The sequence below is a fragment of the Calliphora vicina genome, chromosome 3 (genome assembly GCF_958450345.1).
Source record: "Calliphora vicina chromosome 3, idCalVici1.1, whole genome shotgun sequence".
NCBI classification, from domain to species: Eukaryota; Metazoa; Arthropoda; class Insecta; order Diptera; family Calliphoridae; genus Calliphora; species Calliphora vicina.
Genome location: NC_088782.1, coordinates 76661783 through 76679289, shown reverse-complemented (window position 1 = coordinate 76679289; position 17507 = coordinate 76661783). Strand labels below are relative to the sequence as shown.

The window sequence follows — 17507 nt, the reverse complement described above, 5'->3', positions numbered from 1 at the left end:
TGTTTACTGTAACCATATATATGGTTGAGACAATCATGCGAATCGTAAGTTAACCATATTATGGTTACCACAATCATCTAAATGGTTACTGTGACTATAATATAGTTAAAAAACTTGTAACAATATTGAAATGGTTACAGTAACCATGCCCAACTATATTTTTTCTCTGCGTGTAATTATTTAACTGATGTATATTTAGAATAGTTTTTACTACCCAAATATTCAACCTAACTTGAACTGAAAATCTAGTTTGCATTTTATTATTATTAATTCTTAAAAAAGAAAACTTGGTCTATATTTGATGATTGGTCATGTTATGTATACGAGGGCGGATAAATAAGTTCGTGACTTTTTGAATGTAAAACATGTTTTTGGATACAAAATTATTTCATTTTCCTCTGAGGTCAATACACTTTGTTCACCGTTTCTCAAATTTTGTTATTCCTTAAGGGCACCATACACTATCAAATTTTTTTTTTTTTTTTTTTTTTAAAAAAAAAGAGAAGTAACACTCAGGCAATTAATTATGCCTATATATAAATGTGTTACTTTCTTTGGAAAGGGGATAGAGTGTAGAGGAAAAGGCGGTGAAAGGAGGAGAAAAGCTTTTACTTAACAACTCTGCAATTGCGCGTTATGTTTGTTATTAGTGCAGGTTGCAGCGCCTCTGGTGGTGAGATGGCGCCTTAGTCAAGCCAACAACCTTTATTTTATTATTTTACTTCGGTGGCGTTTTAGTGTTATACCACCGAAGGAGGGCGCTGTGATAAATATTAGTTATTAGTAAACTAATAATTATTATAAACTGATGTTGTTGATTGGCAGCGGCTGGGAATCGAACCCAGGCCACAAATACCATATCATGCTTAATGATCAAACGCGCTAACCAATTAAGCCACAGCACCCTCTAAAAAATACGTATTTGTATGTGTGACACCGACAAAGCTTGATAGAAAATCAAAAAAATTTAGATTTTTAGCATGCTTGATGTCAGTTTTTGATAGTGTATGGTGTTTTCTCATCAATCACGAAGTCATTTACAAAAATATTTCAAGACGTGAGGTTGATGAGTGTGTCGGATGAAGAGAATACTTTTTTTATTACATATTTCTCTTATTATTTTCGTTTTTTTCTTTATTCTCAACATCCGATATTGATATTTTTAAATACATTTTAGTTCAAATAAAAATTAATTATAATTCCCGCTATTGGTGTTAACACTACAAAATCAAAAATAAAATGCAGATTGACGAGTCATCAATCAAGTTTACATCAAAGCATAAAATTACACGTACACGAAAATGACATCAAGCATTTTGATAGTGTATGGTGCCCTTTACAAAAAAATAAGATTTTCGAGGTCGTAAAATATTTTTTTTTTTGTGAGATCATTTCATCATTGGAACCAAATCTCTTTCCGCCGAGCCACTTCTTAAGGTTTGGAAGCAAGAAATAGTCACCCGCGCTAAATCTGGGGAATAGGGCGGAAGAGGGAACAATTCGTCGTCTAATTCATGAATTATTTCCATGGAAACTGCACATGTGTGCATCCGATAGTGAGCAAATGCGGCAGCCATCTTTCGGAAAGCTTTCTCATATCCAAGTGATCATTGAAAATTGAAACCATTGAGCCATGTGAGATGCTTCCACAATCTCTCGCACTTTCCATATTCGATCTGCCAACATCATATCGCGACCTTAACTGTTTGCCCAGAAAGTGCAGACAGAATTCCCATAGCATTTATCAAGATGAGCCTGTATTTGAGTGATGATTCTTTTCTGTTTTCTCCTCAAGTCACGCGGTAGTCTGCTATCAATGGCTGTCAAATACAAACTAAATGAAGCAGCTTGGAGCAGTAGTGATTCTAATTATGATAGTTCGGGAATTGGTGATTTTACAACGAATGCATAATTTTTTTTAAAAATTAATATTACTTAGTACACATACTCTGAATAACTATATATTGAGTATAAAATATACGATTTATTTAGAAATTTCGCTTTTCATACTAATTATAATAATAATAATAAAAACCCCTTTACAAAACAATTTCTACAAAATTCAGCTTTTTGGCCACGCTATGTATAGCGCATGTCTATTAAAATATTTTAAATTAATATTAAGTATACGTCACGATGAAAGCTCTTAAAGAAACGACGAAAAAGTTAAATGAAAGCTTAAAGTAGATTGGACCATCAAGGTAGAAATAAGTAATAAAAACCATATATATAAATAAATAAATATGTAGGAAGAAGTTTGCAACATATTCACGTGGATTTAAACAAAAATAAAGGAAAGCAGAAAATTAACGGCTCCATTCATTATAAACTCATGCGAAATAACAACACTGTGAAAGCAGACTCAAAGGAGAGAAAAAACGCAAATAAGAATTTCAGTTATTGATTAAACAAACTTTGTCCACTTACGTCAAAATAAGGCAAAAAGAAAAAAAAACAACTGAATTGGAAATTATATTTGCAAAGATTGTTGAGTAACAACAGATTTTAACAAAAAAAATAATACAAATTAATATCGAATTAGTGATAATAAATTTCAAACGAATAATTTAAGGAAAACTTAACCAGAATGTTGTTGCCAGAGCAAATACGTCCTGGATACTTGGAACGCATACTGGAGATTTTAAAGTCTCCGATAAGACCAAAACACATACGTTTGTCAGCTGTTCTCATTTGCATTAATCAGTTTGTAAGTTCAACAATCTGCATTTAAAGTCCTTTGCCATTTTAATGCATCTCATGTCTTTAATAGCTAATTGCAAATATTCTGTTGTTCATTGTGATACTGGCTTACATTCATATCGAGGAGGCCAACTCAAGGGCGATTGCCGACATGGAGGATCAACGTGACAATGCGTACTACAGTCTGCCGGACTTGATATTGAACCGCATACGTTTTCACTTTGCCAACGACGTCACGATGACATCACGGGTCTTTGCCTTCTCGTTGGTCTGTTGCTCTGCCGTGTATTTGCTGAGTGCCATTGGCCTACTGATTGGCATCTACAAGAGTCGTGAGGAATTCGTTTTGATATGGTTGATACTGCAGGTAGCCTTCTTTATTGGCGGAATAGTCTTCAGCGTTTGGATATCGGATGGTAAATTAGTTGAGCATACAGTTGGCAAATTATTTTTCTGTAAGTTGATTCTATTACCTTTCGGAGGTGTTTTATCGATTTCATTGTCGATTATGAAATAACAATCTTTAATTTTTAATAATTATTTTAGTTATTATGTCAGCTACTGTTCTCGTGTGTGATGCAACAATGTGGTACATTATTTATTGCTTCTATCACAGCATACGTCTAATGAACAAACTACGGGAAATAGCCACTGTAGCCATACCATGTCCAGCGCCTGGAACGGTAAGTATTCTCGTTAAGCAAAAAAGCGTTAAATAAAATTTATTCGGCACAATTTATCTAAAAGTTCATACAATACATGCACATTAGGGCGGATCGATTTGTAGGAACGCAAAAACATCGCCAAGGTGACAAGGAAAAACGTATTCTAGGGATCAAAATAAGAAACTTTGCCCAAGTAACCATACCTCTAAAATGAATTCTGATGTTCCTAATTCTGACCCAAAGGCCAAATTTTCAACATTTTTACCCACCATACTCCAGTTCTTTGATAACAGTGGATCCAAATATTTCCCGATTTTCTCTTCTTGTTATTGAAAACGGGAAATTACACAGTGAGACAGTGAAAAAACACAAGATCATGACAGTATAGGTTCGACTCTACTACCAAAGGGTAGTAAAACCCTATACTTAGTTTGTCCATTTTGTTGACCGATTTTTTTTATGGGCCCCCAAAGTTTCTGAAAATAAGTGGGGCCTCTAAAAAAGGTGTCATCAGTTTTTGGTTAACAGCTAATTCAGACTTTGTGAGACGGCTTAACTTTATATGGCAATAATATAGCTAAGAGTCTGCCAAATAAATTTTGTTAAATTTTTTTCCAAAATATAGCTTTTTCGTGCACTTTTGTTGAAAAAATATAGGAAGAATTAATTTATCACTAACAATATTTAGCAAAGTTGTAGCTACGGTAAAGTTGAACAACTCTTGAGAACATATCAATGCGTTCTGAATGTGTCTAGTCACTCTACATAAATAAGCCGTATCACAAAGTCTGAATTATCTGTTAGCCAAAAACTGATGACACCTTTTTTTAGAGGCCCCACTGATTTTCAGAAACTTTGGGGGTCCATAAAAAAATCGGTCACCAAAATGGACAAACTGAGTATAGGGTTTTACTACCCTTTGGTAGTAGAGTCGAACCTATACTTTCATGATCTTGTGTTTTTCCAAAAGTCTTCATTTGTTGCATAGTGTTATTAATTAAATTTTGAAATCCAATCATAGAAAAATTTACTAACATAGTGTTATTTGGATCTCGAGTGCCAAGTTTAGTACAGTTTATATTTAGAATCGTTTGAAACGTATCTGTAACACAAACAATTTTGACAAAATGGAGTATTTTTAAATTTCAAACTTAACCAGTGTTCAAGAAGGAAAATATACTTTCTGAATTATGTAAGCGTTAGGCATAGTGGATAATATTTAATAATATTTAGATACCCAAATGTGAGAAGTGAATTATAGGTAATTTTTCATTCTACTAATGGTACTTTTTTGAATTTTCGTTAATATATGGATCCGAGTGAGTGGGAATCCACAAATGGGGCCTCTATGGTACTATTTCTTTATTCCAATGGTACCTTTTGAATTTTCTATAATAATAGACCTAGAATCATGAAATTATGCATATATGGTCATAAGTGTATTAGAACTCAAAGCAGGAACTTTATGGTACTTTTTCTTTATTCGAATGTTACCTTTTCTATGTGCTATAGCATACATGGACCCACCCGAGCAAGTGGGAATCTATAAGTAGTTGCATTGTGGATGTTTTTCTTTATATATATATAAAAATATATCTATCAAAATAAATATTTTGTAACGCAAGACATACAATTTTTTAATTTTTTTTTGCAAAATCGAAATTTTTTTCCAATATGGGACTTTTTTTTAAAAATTTTTTTTGCTCAAAAGAAAGCTTAGGTCTTTTCCTTTAAGACCTATTTTGTCACTTAGGAAGATGTGAGTAGGATATCTATTAAAATAAAAATGTTGTAACTCAAGACATTCAATTATTGACTTTTTTTTTGCAAATTCGAATTTTTTTTCAAAATGGGCCCTTTTTTAAAATTTTTTTTTTAGTTAAAAGAAAGCTTAGGTCCATTCCTTTAAGATATTTTAGGTCCCTTAGTGGGATACGAGTGTGATATCTATCAAAATAAATATTTTGTAACTCAAGATATACAATTTTTGATTTTTTGGCAAAATCAAAAACTTTTTTGACTTTTTTTTAAAATGGGCCCTTTTTGTAATTTTTTTTTTTGCTATAAAGAAAGCTTAGGCCTATTCCTTTAAGATGGTTTTGATCGCTTAGTGGGATGCGAGTGGGATATATATCAAAATAAATGTTTTGTAACTCAAGACATACAATTTTTGTGTTAAAACATTTATTTTGAGAGATATCCCACTCGCATCCCACTAAGGGACTAAAAATATCTTAAAGGAATGGACCTAGGCTTTCTTTTGAGCAAAAAAAAAATTAAAAAAGGGCCCATATTGGAAAAAAATTTTGATTTTGCAAAAAAAAATTAAAAAATTGTATGTCTTGCGTTACAAAATATTTATTTTGATAGATATCCCACTCGCATCCCACTAAGGGACTAAAAATATCTTAAAGGAATGGACCTAAGCTTTCTTTTGACTACAAAAAAAATTTTAAAAAAAGGGCCCATTTGGAAAAAAAAATCGTATTTGCAAAAAAAAAGTCAAAAATTGTAAGTCTTGAGTTAAAAAATATTTATTTTGATAGATATCCCACTCGCATCCCACTAAGCGACCAAAAGGGTCTTCAAGGATAATATCTAAGCTTTTGTTTGACCTAAAAAAAAAAGATTAAAAAAGGGTCCATTTTGAAAAAAAAAGTCAACAAAGTTTTTGATTTTGCAAAAAAAGTCAAAAATTTTATGTTTTGAGTTACAAAATATTTATTTTGATAGATATCCCACTCGCATCCCACTAAGCGACCAAGTAGGTGTTCAAGGAAAATATCTAAACTTTATTTTAAGAAAAAAAAAAAAATAAAAAAAAAATAGCGTATTTTAAAAAAAAGTCAAAAAAGTTTTTGATTTCGGAAAAAAAATATTAAAATTTTTTTATTTTTTTTTTTAAATATTTTTTTTTCGAAAGATCGAAGAAATAGCTATCTATACTATTTGGAACACATTTTGCTAAGAACAATAGGTAATAAGTTACATGGATAAGAAAAAACCCCTGTTTGACCAAATTGTCAAAATTTTACCCCCTATAACTCAGAGAGTTCTCGACCGATGTTGTTGAAAAATTGTGTCTGAGTTACTATCCAATAGAGCTAACCTTGGTGCAAATTTCATCCCGATCGGAAGACATCGATTTCAAAAGTTGGTTCACTTGACATGAAATCCCCCATATACATATAAAAAAAGGTACTTTTTCGCACATTTAAAATTTTTGGGAAAATGAGTTTTATTTATTTCGCCCCCTTAAAAATCAGCATGAACCTGGAAATGGTAACAAGTTTCTTACTTATCAATAGATACATCTCTGCCATAAGTCACCACATTAAATGTTAAGGATGTTTGATATAAAACCATTTTAATATCGGAAAAAGAACCTTTTGTTAAAAAACAAAGAAAAAAATACGTTTTGTTAAAAACAAAATTAAAAAGTATGTTTTTTATTAGATTCTTTTAACGATAATATTTTAAATGAATGTTTTTAATCCTGATCTAATATATAAACCAATTACACATTGAAATAAAATAATTTTTTCTTTTCGTTTTATACTAGTGTTGTACGTTTTATTCAGTACACATTTTTTTAGAACCTTAGAACTTAGTAAAAAAATTAAAAAAAATTTGCTGACTTGACTGTTTCTAGAAGATTTCAACCCAAATATTATAAAAATACCAAAAAAAAACAATTTTTAATAAGATGCGAAAAAGTACCTTTTGTTCCGCGGCTCCTCAGATATAAGTAAATTTTGTACATTTCAGGTAGTTTACAAAGTTTTTACTAATCTATATTAGGCCTAACATAATTGTTGTGAGCCAGATTGGCACTATTCTAGTAATAGTATTTTTATTTTTATTTTCTTTTTTAATTATAATTAATTTATCATGTTTCTTTTATTACAATTACAAACTATTTTTAAAATTTTGTAGAGGAGATTCAAAATCAAATTCATTTATTATTAATTTTCTATACTTTATGCAAATTTCAAGGTATTTATATAAAGAATATGGGTTTATGCCATTTAGTAAATTTAAAACTTCATTAATATCACTATGCGACAAATAGAAGGATCAGTGATCGGCGGGGGTTCTGCCCACCGGGAAATGTTAGATAGGTAAAAAAAAGTTATAAGTGTCCCGGCGTTTCGCTGGGCCAGGTCTAGGAATCGAGATATATCGATTTGAAATTAGTATGTAATTTTTTTTATCTTTTTCATTCATTTTGACCATCTAAATGTCCGAATATCGCAAAGTTATCTAGATATATATATAAAAGAGTAACGTTACTGACTGACTGACTGACTGATTCATCATCGCACAGCCCAAACGGCTGAAGCTAGAATCACGAAATTTTAACTGTGAGTTCCTCCCTCCCCAAAACGATCCGATAAGAAGGGATTTTTGGAAATTCGAACGTTTAGGGGGTAAAACGGGTAAATTCGGTAACCTTATATCTTCAAAACTAATAAAGATACAAAAAAACTTAAAATAGCATGTGACTCCATTTAAAAAATAAGCTGACAGGTGTTTCGTACTTTTTGGAAATTCGAAACTTTTAGGGGAGAAAACGGGTAAAAACTGTATTTTGGTACTTTTTTTGCACCCTATGTATCTTTTAAAGCAATAAACATAGAAACAAATTTTAAATCGTATTCTTTAACTAACAAAAAATAAAAAATATAAGTTTGGTACTTTTTGGAAATTCGAAACCTTAAGGGATAAAAATTGTGTTTATTTTTGGTACTTTTTCATAAAATATGTTTTTCTATAATTTGACATAGACATACGAATATTTTATTATGAGCTCCCACCACGATACAGAAATTTATTTGAATTAAATTTTACCAAAGCAATGGGGATAAAAAAGGTACCAAAAAGGGGATAAAATCGGGAAAATACATTTTATTGAAATTATTAAGCCAATTTTGATAATTTTTTAACATTGGTTCCAGGATTCGTACAAAAATTAACTAACAGGGTGTTATTTGAAACTCGAGTGCCAAGGTGTATATTGGGCCAAATCCGGGTAAACGGTTTGGTACTTTTTTTAAAACATATTTTTTCTTGGGCACATTAACACAGATTTTAATATTTTGAGACAAGTCTGTAGCATAAACAATTTTGGCAAAATGGAATATTTTTAAAGTTCGAACTTGATTGTTCCAAGGAAGAAAAGGGACATTTTCTCCTAATGGTACTTTTTTTAATATTTTAAATTATTTCACTTATCGACATTAAAAATAGCTGACATGTAACTGAGTGAAGTTTGTGTTAGGAATAGGGTACAATATTTAGGTACCAAAATGTGAGAACTGAACTATAGGTACTTTTTTTATTCATCTAATGGTACTTTTTGAATTTTATATGACAATGGACTTAGAAACATGAAATTAAGCATATATGGTCCTAAGTGAGTGTGAATTTTAGGGATAGACTTTTTGGTACTTTTTCTTTAATAGAATGGTACTTTTTGTAATTTCTTCACCAATGAACCTAGAAACATGAAATAAAGCTTACATGGGCCAGAGTTGGTGGGCATCTACAAGTGACTGCTTTTTGGTACTTTTTCTATATTATAATGGTACTTTTTGAATTTTCTATAATAATGGACTTAGAAACATGATATTTAGCATATATGGTCCTAAGTGAGTGAGAATTCTAGAGATAAACTTTTTGGTACTTTTTCTTTATACGACTTTTTGTAATTTCTTCACCAATTAACCTAAAACCATTAAATTAAGTTTATATGGAAGTAGGGTTTTTATCCCGGGAATTCCCGGTACAAATTTCCCGGGAATTTTGCCAATTTTTCACTACCCGATTCCCGGGATTTTTAGTCGGGAATCCCGGGAATTTAAAACTGACAAAAATACATAGAAAACAAGTTAGAACTCTATTTGTTTCACCAAAAAACAGTGAAAAGTTTTTTTACATTTTTTTGCTTATATCTTGACAATATCAAGACCTCTTATTATTATTTATTTGGGGTTTTTCGTATGTAAATTTAAAAAGAGAATTCTTTATTTATAGAATTTATTTCTTATTGAAGAATTCTAATTTCTTTAAATTTCTTTTTCAAATCCATAACAAAATAGCTTCAAAAATTTATTAAATGATTAAATTTTTCTTCAATTAAAATCTAGTACAAAAAGGTTTAAGACAATTTTTTCAATTAATTTTGTAAATGATTTGATTTAACAAAAATTTAATCATTCAAAGTTTGAATAAATTCTGTTATTTAGCCTTATCATTCGTACTAGATTAAAGAAATTATTCAACCTGTTTCATTAATTTAAGTCGAAACTGTCGTTGTTGTAAAACGACTACGCCTTACATGATAAGGCTGATTAATTAACTTTAAAATTAATTCAGTTTAAACATAGGCTTTGGAATGAATCTAAAAAATTAAATGCTAGGAATGGATTTATGGAGTGAACTGCTGACATTTTTTAATTACGGATTAAGATTTTAGTGAATTAAGCTCAAATTTTATTAATTAATTCGAAGCTCTGATATTTAATAATTATAACACTAAGTTTTTATATAAAATTTACAGTATCATTATATATTTCGGGAATAGCCGGGTACCCGGGAATGTAGAAAAAAATTTCCGGATTCCCGGGAATCAAAAAAGGTCGGGAAATTAAAAACCCTATATGGAAGTGAGTGGGAAGCCACAAGTGGGGGCTTTTTGGTACTTTTTATATATTCTAATAGAAATATGAAATTATGCATCTATGGTCCCAAGTGAGTGAAAATTCAAGGCCATACTTCTTGGCAGGGCTGCCAGATGAATTTGGGAAAAAATCGTCAATATCCCTATAAAAAAGACAAAAATCGTCATTTCGAATTTTAAAAATCGTCAAAAAAATCGGAAAATTAAAAAGGTAAAGAATTCTAACAGGAATTTTAAATTTCTATTTAAAAAGTGAACGAAAACATCACATTTATCAAAAACATTTCTTAAAATTGAAGTTTATAAATAAGGGATCACTAAAATAAAAAAGTAAAGCTCAATTTAATTATAATATAAGGTTTTATTCAGAAGTTTTTTTAATTTTAAATAAAACACAAAATAGAATTTAATGTCTATAATCTTTATAATGAACAATATCTGACATTACTTTTTAAATATAATTTCATTAAAATATAGCATTTGGTCCATTATTTGGAAGGTAATAATGCCTGAGATTAAAGCATAAATTCAAGCTTGGCGATTTCAATTGATGTTATTATATTCTGAATAAATTTTGTCAAAATAGAAAAAGGTGCTTTAGAATTTTTACGTTTTATTTCAGTAATTTATTTACAAAAATTGATTTAAAATCTAAAAATTTTAATTGACAAAGTTCAAAATCTAAATATTCACCAACAAAATGAGAAAATTCTTTAACTATTTCATAAAATAGTACCATATTTTCATAATGCAGAAAATCGTCATTTTCGAGAAAGAAATCGTCAAATCGTCAAATTGCTATTTTTGAAACCAGAAATCGTCAAAATGACGATAAATCGTCAAATCTGGCAGCTATGCTTCTTGGTACTTTTTCTTTGTTCTCATAGGTACTTTTTTGAATTTACTATAATAACGGACCTAGAGTTTCCAAAAAACCGAAAAATTTCAAAACCGCGGTTTCGGTTTTGTGATAATTTTTAAATATTAATTGTTATAGAAACAAAATTAGTTGATAATATAGGAAAGGCTATACAAATTTAAAATTCAAACTTGACGGGTTATGGTTTAGTTAGTGCGAATTCAAAAGTGATAATCAATGGTACTATTTGTTTATTGCAATGGTACTTTTTGAATATTTTATAATAATAAACCTAAAAATTTAAAATTAGGCACACATGATTCTGAATGAATTTGAATTCACAAAAGGTGACTTTAGTGGTAACTTTCTTTTGCATTTTCTATAATAATGGACCCAGAAATATGAAATTAGACATTTACAATCAGATTCACAAAGGGAGACTTAATAGAACTATTTCACTCTTCTAATTGGGGTGGCAAAGCGCACCGGGTCAGCTAGTGTTGAATAAAGTTGTTAAGCTCAACACCGGCTACAACATAGTCAATTTTTTTTAGTTAGTTATCTTACAAAACTCAATTAAAATCATCTAATACTCAACTAAGAGAAAAAATATAGCTGTACATGTTTACCATAACAATTTCATAAGTTTTACAAGTTTTTTTTACCAATATTATGGTTACTGTAATTATGTATATGATTGCGGTAATCATAATATGTTTAAGTTACCATACATATAATTGTAGCAATCATATACATATATGATTACTACAATTATATTAATGGTAACTTAAACATATTATGATTACCGCAATCATATACATAATTAAAGTAACCATACTATTGTTATAGAACTAGTACAACTATATTTTTTCTTTGGGTACAGTATTAGATGATTTTAATTGAGTTTTGTAAGATAACTAACAAAAAAAATTATGAAGAACTGATTTTCCAGGGTTCCAATCAGTGAAAACCAAAAATACCACTTTTCTTTATTGACTATGTTGTAGCTGGTGTTGAGCTTAATCACTTTACTAAACATAACTTTGCGATATTCGGACATTTAGATGGTCAAAATGGATGAAAAAGGAATAAAAAAATAAAATTGTTCCTATACGATACATACTAGGGTATTCAATCGGTTAACCGTTAATCGGTTAACCGATTAAATTTGATCGGTTAACTGTTCGAATAATTCAAAATTACCGATTTTCGAATAACAAATAAACCGATTAATTTGTGTCGATTAACCGATTAACCGAAATTTCTGTTTTTTTGCACTTTAATATATTTTTTTTGTATTTATTTTTCCATTTTAATTCAAATACAACATTACCTATTTCAATAAAATGTGAAAATTAAAGCCAAATACTAACAACTAAAAAATTGTAATATATCAAAAAATACTTTTAGAAAAGAAACATTAAATGAGTTAAGGGTTTTTTTTTCAAACAATTTTTGAAATGAGTTAGGGTTTTTTTAAATTACTGTAAATCTGTTATTCTTCAACATAGAAAACTGAATTTTTTAAGGGAGGTATACTTGAGTTTTGTCTACCAGAATATGTATATTAGAAAAAAACGAGATACAACCTTTCCATATTAAGCCATCGACATGTATTTGTCGAATGAGAACATTATAATAAACGAAACTGGAAACACTACTGAAATGAGTTTTTATCAGAACTTATCGAAATTATTAAAAGTATTTAAAATCTAAAAAAAATCCAAAAGGACCTCAATGCTATAATGGAAGATTTTATATGCTTAGAAAAAAACTAAAAAAAATAACTCAGATATTGGATATTATTTGTCATGCCTTACTTTAGTTTTTTCGAGAGAGTTTTTTTCCAAGTCGAGTTTTATTAAAACTAAAGAAAATTATTTACTTTTTGGTTGAATTGTTATGTTTCGTTTATTTTTTATGTTTTTGTTCATTTTAGTAATAAAATACTTAAATAAGTACATAAAATTCGTGGTTTTTTTTCACTTTAAAATTTAAATATAAATTATTCGGTTAATCGAATAATTTAAAATTAACCGATTATTAACGGATTAAATCTATACCCCGATTAATTATTTGCTCGATTAACCGATTAAACCAGAAACCCGATTAATTGAATACCCTAATACATATTAACATCAAATCGATATATCTCGATTCCTAGACCTGACCCAGCGAAACGCCGGGACACGTATAACTTTTTAACAAACCGATAACTGACCCTACTATTTGTCGCATAGTGTGTTTAATTGTGTTTTACCAAAATATTTAAATCTAAATTGATTATAAATTGGACACTTACCGATGAAATGCTGCGTGTTTTCAGTTTCATCCAGATTGCAAATTGTGCATATGGCAACTGAGTCATTTCTAAAAGCTCTTGCATTAATATCAAGTAATTCACCACGATCTCGTACAATTAAACTGGTTGCTCTTGCTGAAAGATTGTAATCAAGTTTAGAATACAGATCGTGAAATTGTGAATTAGATGCATATTAGTATTTCTTTCATTTATTTTTAATAGATTTAATATTTGTTTATAGTGTGTGCTGAGCAAGCTAGGATGTACTGGTGAAAATTGTAGAGTTTGACATATAGTTGACCATTATTTTGCCCAATACACATTAAAGGCTATAACCTTCTCCGCAAGTACTATACGTGGAAGTCTGCTTTGTTGCATTTTTAAGACTCTGTTTATGTAATCAAAGACCAGTTTCCAGATATATCATATAGTTAGGTGTTGAACTTGGTAAATATAGCATATTTTTTATAAAAAATCTGAACAAATTTTCAACTTCATTTGTGCAGCGTAAAACATAATGAATCTGGAAGCAGCTTCAAATATTTTAAGTTTGTTGTTTTTCGAGATTTTTGGGTGGTTTAAGTTTAATTTGGACCAGGTTGAATTAATAGCTAATTGTTTTTTAAATGACAAGTTTATGCAATATTGGCCCCAAGGTACTTATAACTATTTACAATTTCTATATTATCTTCACCAAAATACCACTTTAGGTTAGAGGAGATTCTTGTTCCAGAGCGAAAGACAATTATTTTTTAATTTATATTTATTAAGGTTAACTTTTAAGCGCCATGTGAGACAATAACTATGCAGAGCATCAATCATAACTTGTAATCCAGTGTTTACGAAAGAATAACGATATCGTCAGCATAAAGTAAAATCTTCACATTTATATCCGCTACATTTACACCACCAGGTAGAATATCTTGTAAATTATTGAGATACAATGAAAATAAGAGAAATGAATCATTACCTTCCCACACTCGACTATAAATACTATCATATGCTAATTGTAAAATTCTTATAATTTTAGATGATTATCCCATGCAAGAGAGTTTATAAAATAAACAGGTATCTTGGTATAGTATCAAATGCACAAGAAAAGTCAACGAAAGAGCGTATGTCTTTTTACCATTATTGAGGTTTAAATGTACAATATTTACAAGGTTGAAGATGTTGTCCACAGTTGAATAATTTTTTCTGAATCCAGCTTGGTATTCATTTAATTTGTTATTGTTGTCAATCCATTCAGTAATACGATTCAGCATTATAGTATTAAAGGTCTTGCAGAGTGTGTCGATCAGCGATAAACCTCGGTAATTAGTCGGCAAATTTGGGTCTCATTTCTTAAAAAGTGGTAGTAAAATTGAAGTTCGAAAACTTGATGGAATTTTTCCATATAAAAATATTTTGATGAAAATTCTATAATAAAACAATTTGGCGCATACTTATAGAATTCATAACTAATACCATATTTATTCGAATGGTACTTTTTGAATTTACTACAATAATAAAATTTGATATACAATCTGAAGTTAAGCATATATGGTCCTGAGTGAGTAAATGTTCAAACACAAATTTATGGTATTTTTTCTATATTCTAATTCATTTTCATTCTTCTAATGATACTTTCTGAATTGTTTATAGTAATTGACCTAGAAACATGAAATTAAGCATATGTGGTCGTAAGTGGGTGAATTATGCTACTTTTTCTTTATTATAATGTAACATTACTAGAATGATACTCTTTGTATTCTCTTCACCAATGAACATAAAGACATGAAATAAAGCTTATATGGATCTGATGCGAGTGGGAATCCATAATTGGTGGTTTATGATACTGTTTTTCTTTATTCTAATGGTACTTTTTGAATTTTATAAAATTTCTTTAGCTATAATTAAACATTCTTATATGATCCTGCGTAAGTAAAAATTTAAGGCGGAGACTTTATGGTACTTTTTCTTTATTCAAATGGTACTTTCCACATGTGGGTGCTTTATAGTATATTTTCTTTATTCCCAGTGGTACTTCTTTAATACATTTATGGTAATGGACATATAATCATGAAATTAAACAAAAATTATTCTGAATGAGTTAGAATCCGCAATTAGTGGTACTTCCTTCTAATGCAACTTTTTGTATTGCCTATACTAATGGATAAATAAAAAAAATACGGATGGGTAACTAATGTTAATATTTTAATTTTCTTTAGCCATGAACCTAGAAACATAATATTAATCTTAAATGAGTGAGAATCCACAATTTTGGACATTTTTGTAATTTGTCTTTAGAATATTTTCTAATAATAAACCTAGAATCATGAAATTAAACACACTTGATACTGAAAAAGTGACAACCCTCAACGGGGGCCTTAAAATATTTTGTAAGGCATTACCCCCTGTCTATACTTGACAAATATTTATCATAACAATAAATGACATTTGTTGTCAAGACAAAGTTGTCTTAGCAAAAGCACTAACAATTTTTTCATAACGAAGCAATAATACTAATAAATGGAGACTATACCTGATAATTTTTTGTCTTGACAACCATTTTGACGTTTATCATGATAAAAATTTATCAAGTATAGACAGGGGGTTATATTTTTAGAATAACTGCGAGAAATATTTCTATTATGAGGCTTGCGTATATATGGCATTTGTTAATTTTCAGTATTTATTGCGTAGTCGGTAGTCAATTGTAAAGAACTTTTAACTAAATTTAAACATTTTAAATTGTATGTGTTTTAATGTTTACTAATTTATTAACTTAAAATTCTGTTTTATTCTTTCAGGTCCCCTTTCATTTCAGGCGGGAAAATATGTATTTAGGCAGCAATGGCTATAAACACATTTTAACCGAAGCACCCGATGGCAATTATTGATTTTAAATAGATAATAAATTATATTTTTACTTGTTTTTCACCAAAATTTACTTGATCAAATCATTTAACAATTAATGTTTTCCTCAAACAATTTATATACTTAGCATTATGATTATTTTGGTAGAGATCTCTAAAGATTCAGTTTCAAATACATAATTCATAATTATGAATTGTTTTTTTTTTTTTTTTGCAGAATGCAATCTATGCGTATTTATATTTAGTTTTTGCGAATTATAGATCATAAAAAGTCACAAATAATTTGGTAATTCACTGTGAAAAACGAGTTGAAATAATGGTGTGATAAATAATTGTTGTAAAGGCAAACAAAAAAAAAGAAAAATAATTATAAAAATTTATATACAACCAAATTCAATATAATCTTAAAGTATATGGAGTATCAATGCACACTGATCTTCAAAGAAAGCATTTTTCATTTAATTTAAGTCTTGACGTATTGTAAATAAAGTTTAGATACCATTGCAACAATACGAATATAAATTATAAAACAATCGACATACATAGTTCTGAATTAGAATTAAATAATATCTATTGTTGCATAAATTTTTTATCAGAAATATTCAGATGAAACTTTTCTTAATCTTATTTCGTATACAATAAGGACTTTCTTTGGAGCAGTGTTATGAATATACATACATATGTTTATAGTATTTGAAGATCAAGTAATAAGAATCGATATACTATTTATGTACTTGTGTAATAATCTATCCTGACCTTCCAAATGATATACAAATACATATGTAGATATTTTAAAAGAATATTATAAAAAGAAAACAAATAGCAAATATGCACTTACAAGTCAATGTAACTGATTTAGGAAATTATTCAAATAATAAAAGATACAATAAAATTCTATATACATCCAATATACACAGATATGTAAATACACGATCATATAACATACTTATCTAGTTCATTTTGTTTAACTAAGTACATATTTAAGGTGCAATTAGTCGAGTCTTGCCATATCGCCATAGTCGTAACTCCTCGATATATGGTGCCATAACCCTAAACAGAGGTTTTTGATGTTTTCATTTGTTTATTTTGTTTTCAAAAGTTTTTATTTATGTATTTCAAAAAAGTAATACTTAGTATGAGCAGCGCCGACCCCCTGTCTATACTTGACAAATATTTATGATAACAATAAATGACATTTGTTGTCAAGACTAACAATTTTTTCATAACGAAGCAATAATACTAATAAATGGAGACTATACCTGATAATTTTTTATCTTGACAACCATTTTTGACGTTTCTCATGAAAAAAATTTATCAAGTATAGACAGGGGGTAAATATAATAACATTATATTCCAAAAGAAGGAAATTAAAGTGCCGAAGACGTTGGCGTGTATGGCCCACATTGGATTAGGATCGTTTTTCATCGGCTAAAACTCAGTA

At 29.2% G+C, this 17507-nt stretch overlaps 1 protein-coding gene across 1 annotated transcript; it reads left to right on the top strand.

Annotated features, from left to right (window-relative positions):
• The first annotated feature begins 2360 nt into the window (after positions 1-2360).
• Positions 2361-16208, top strand: Fie (Fire exit). Its single transcript, XM_065504814.1, has 4 exons — positions 2361-2707; positions 2771-3155; positions 3247-3383; positions 16001-16208. The coding sequence occupies exons 1-4, from the start codon at positions 2588-2590 to the stop codon at positions 16088-16090; spliced, it is 732 nt and encodes a 243-aa protein (XP_065360886.1). The 5' UTR covers positions 2361-2587; the 3' UTR covers positions 16091-16208.
• The last annotated feature ends 1299 nt before the right edge of the window (positions 16209-17507 follow it).

Coding starts and splice junctions, on each gene's coding strand:
- Fie (XM_065504814.1), top strand. CDS start 2,588: ATGTTGTTGCCAGAGCAAATACGTCCTGGATACTTGGAACGCATACTG. Junction 2,708..2,770: donor TCATTTGCATTAATCAGTTT/GTAAGTTCAACA, acceptor TGTCTTTAATAG/CTAATTGCAAATATTCTGTT. Junction 3,384..16,000: donor CATGTCCAGCGCCTGGAACG/GTAAGTATTCTC, acceptor TTATTCTTTCAG/GTCCCCTTTCATTTCAGGCG.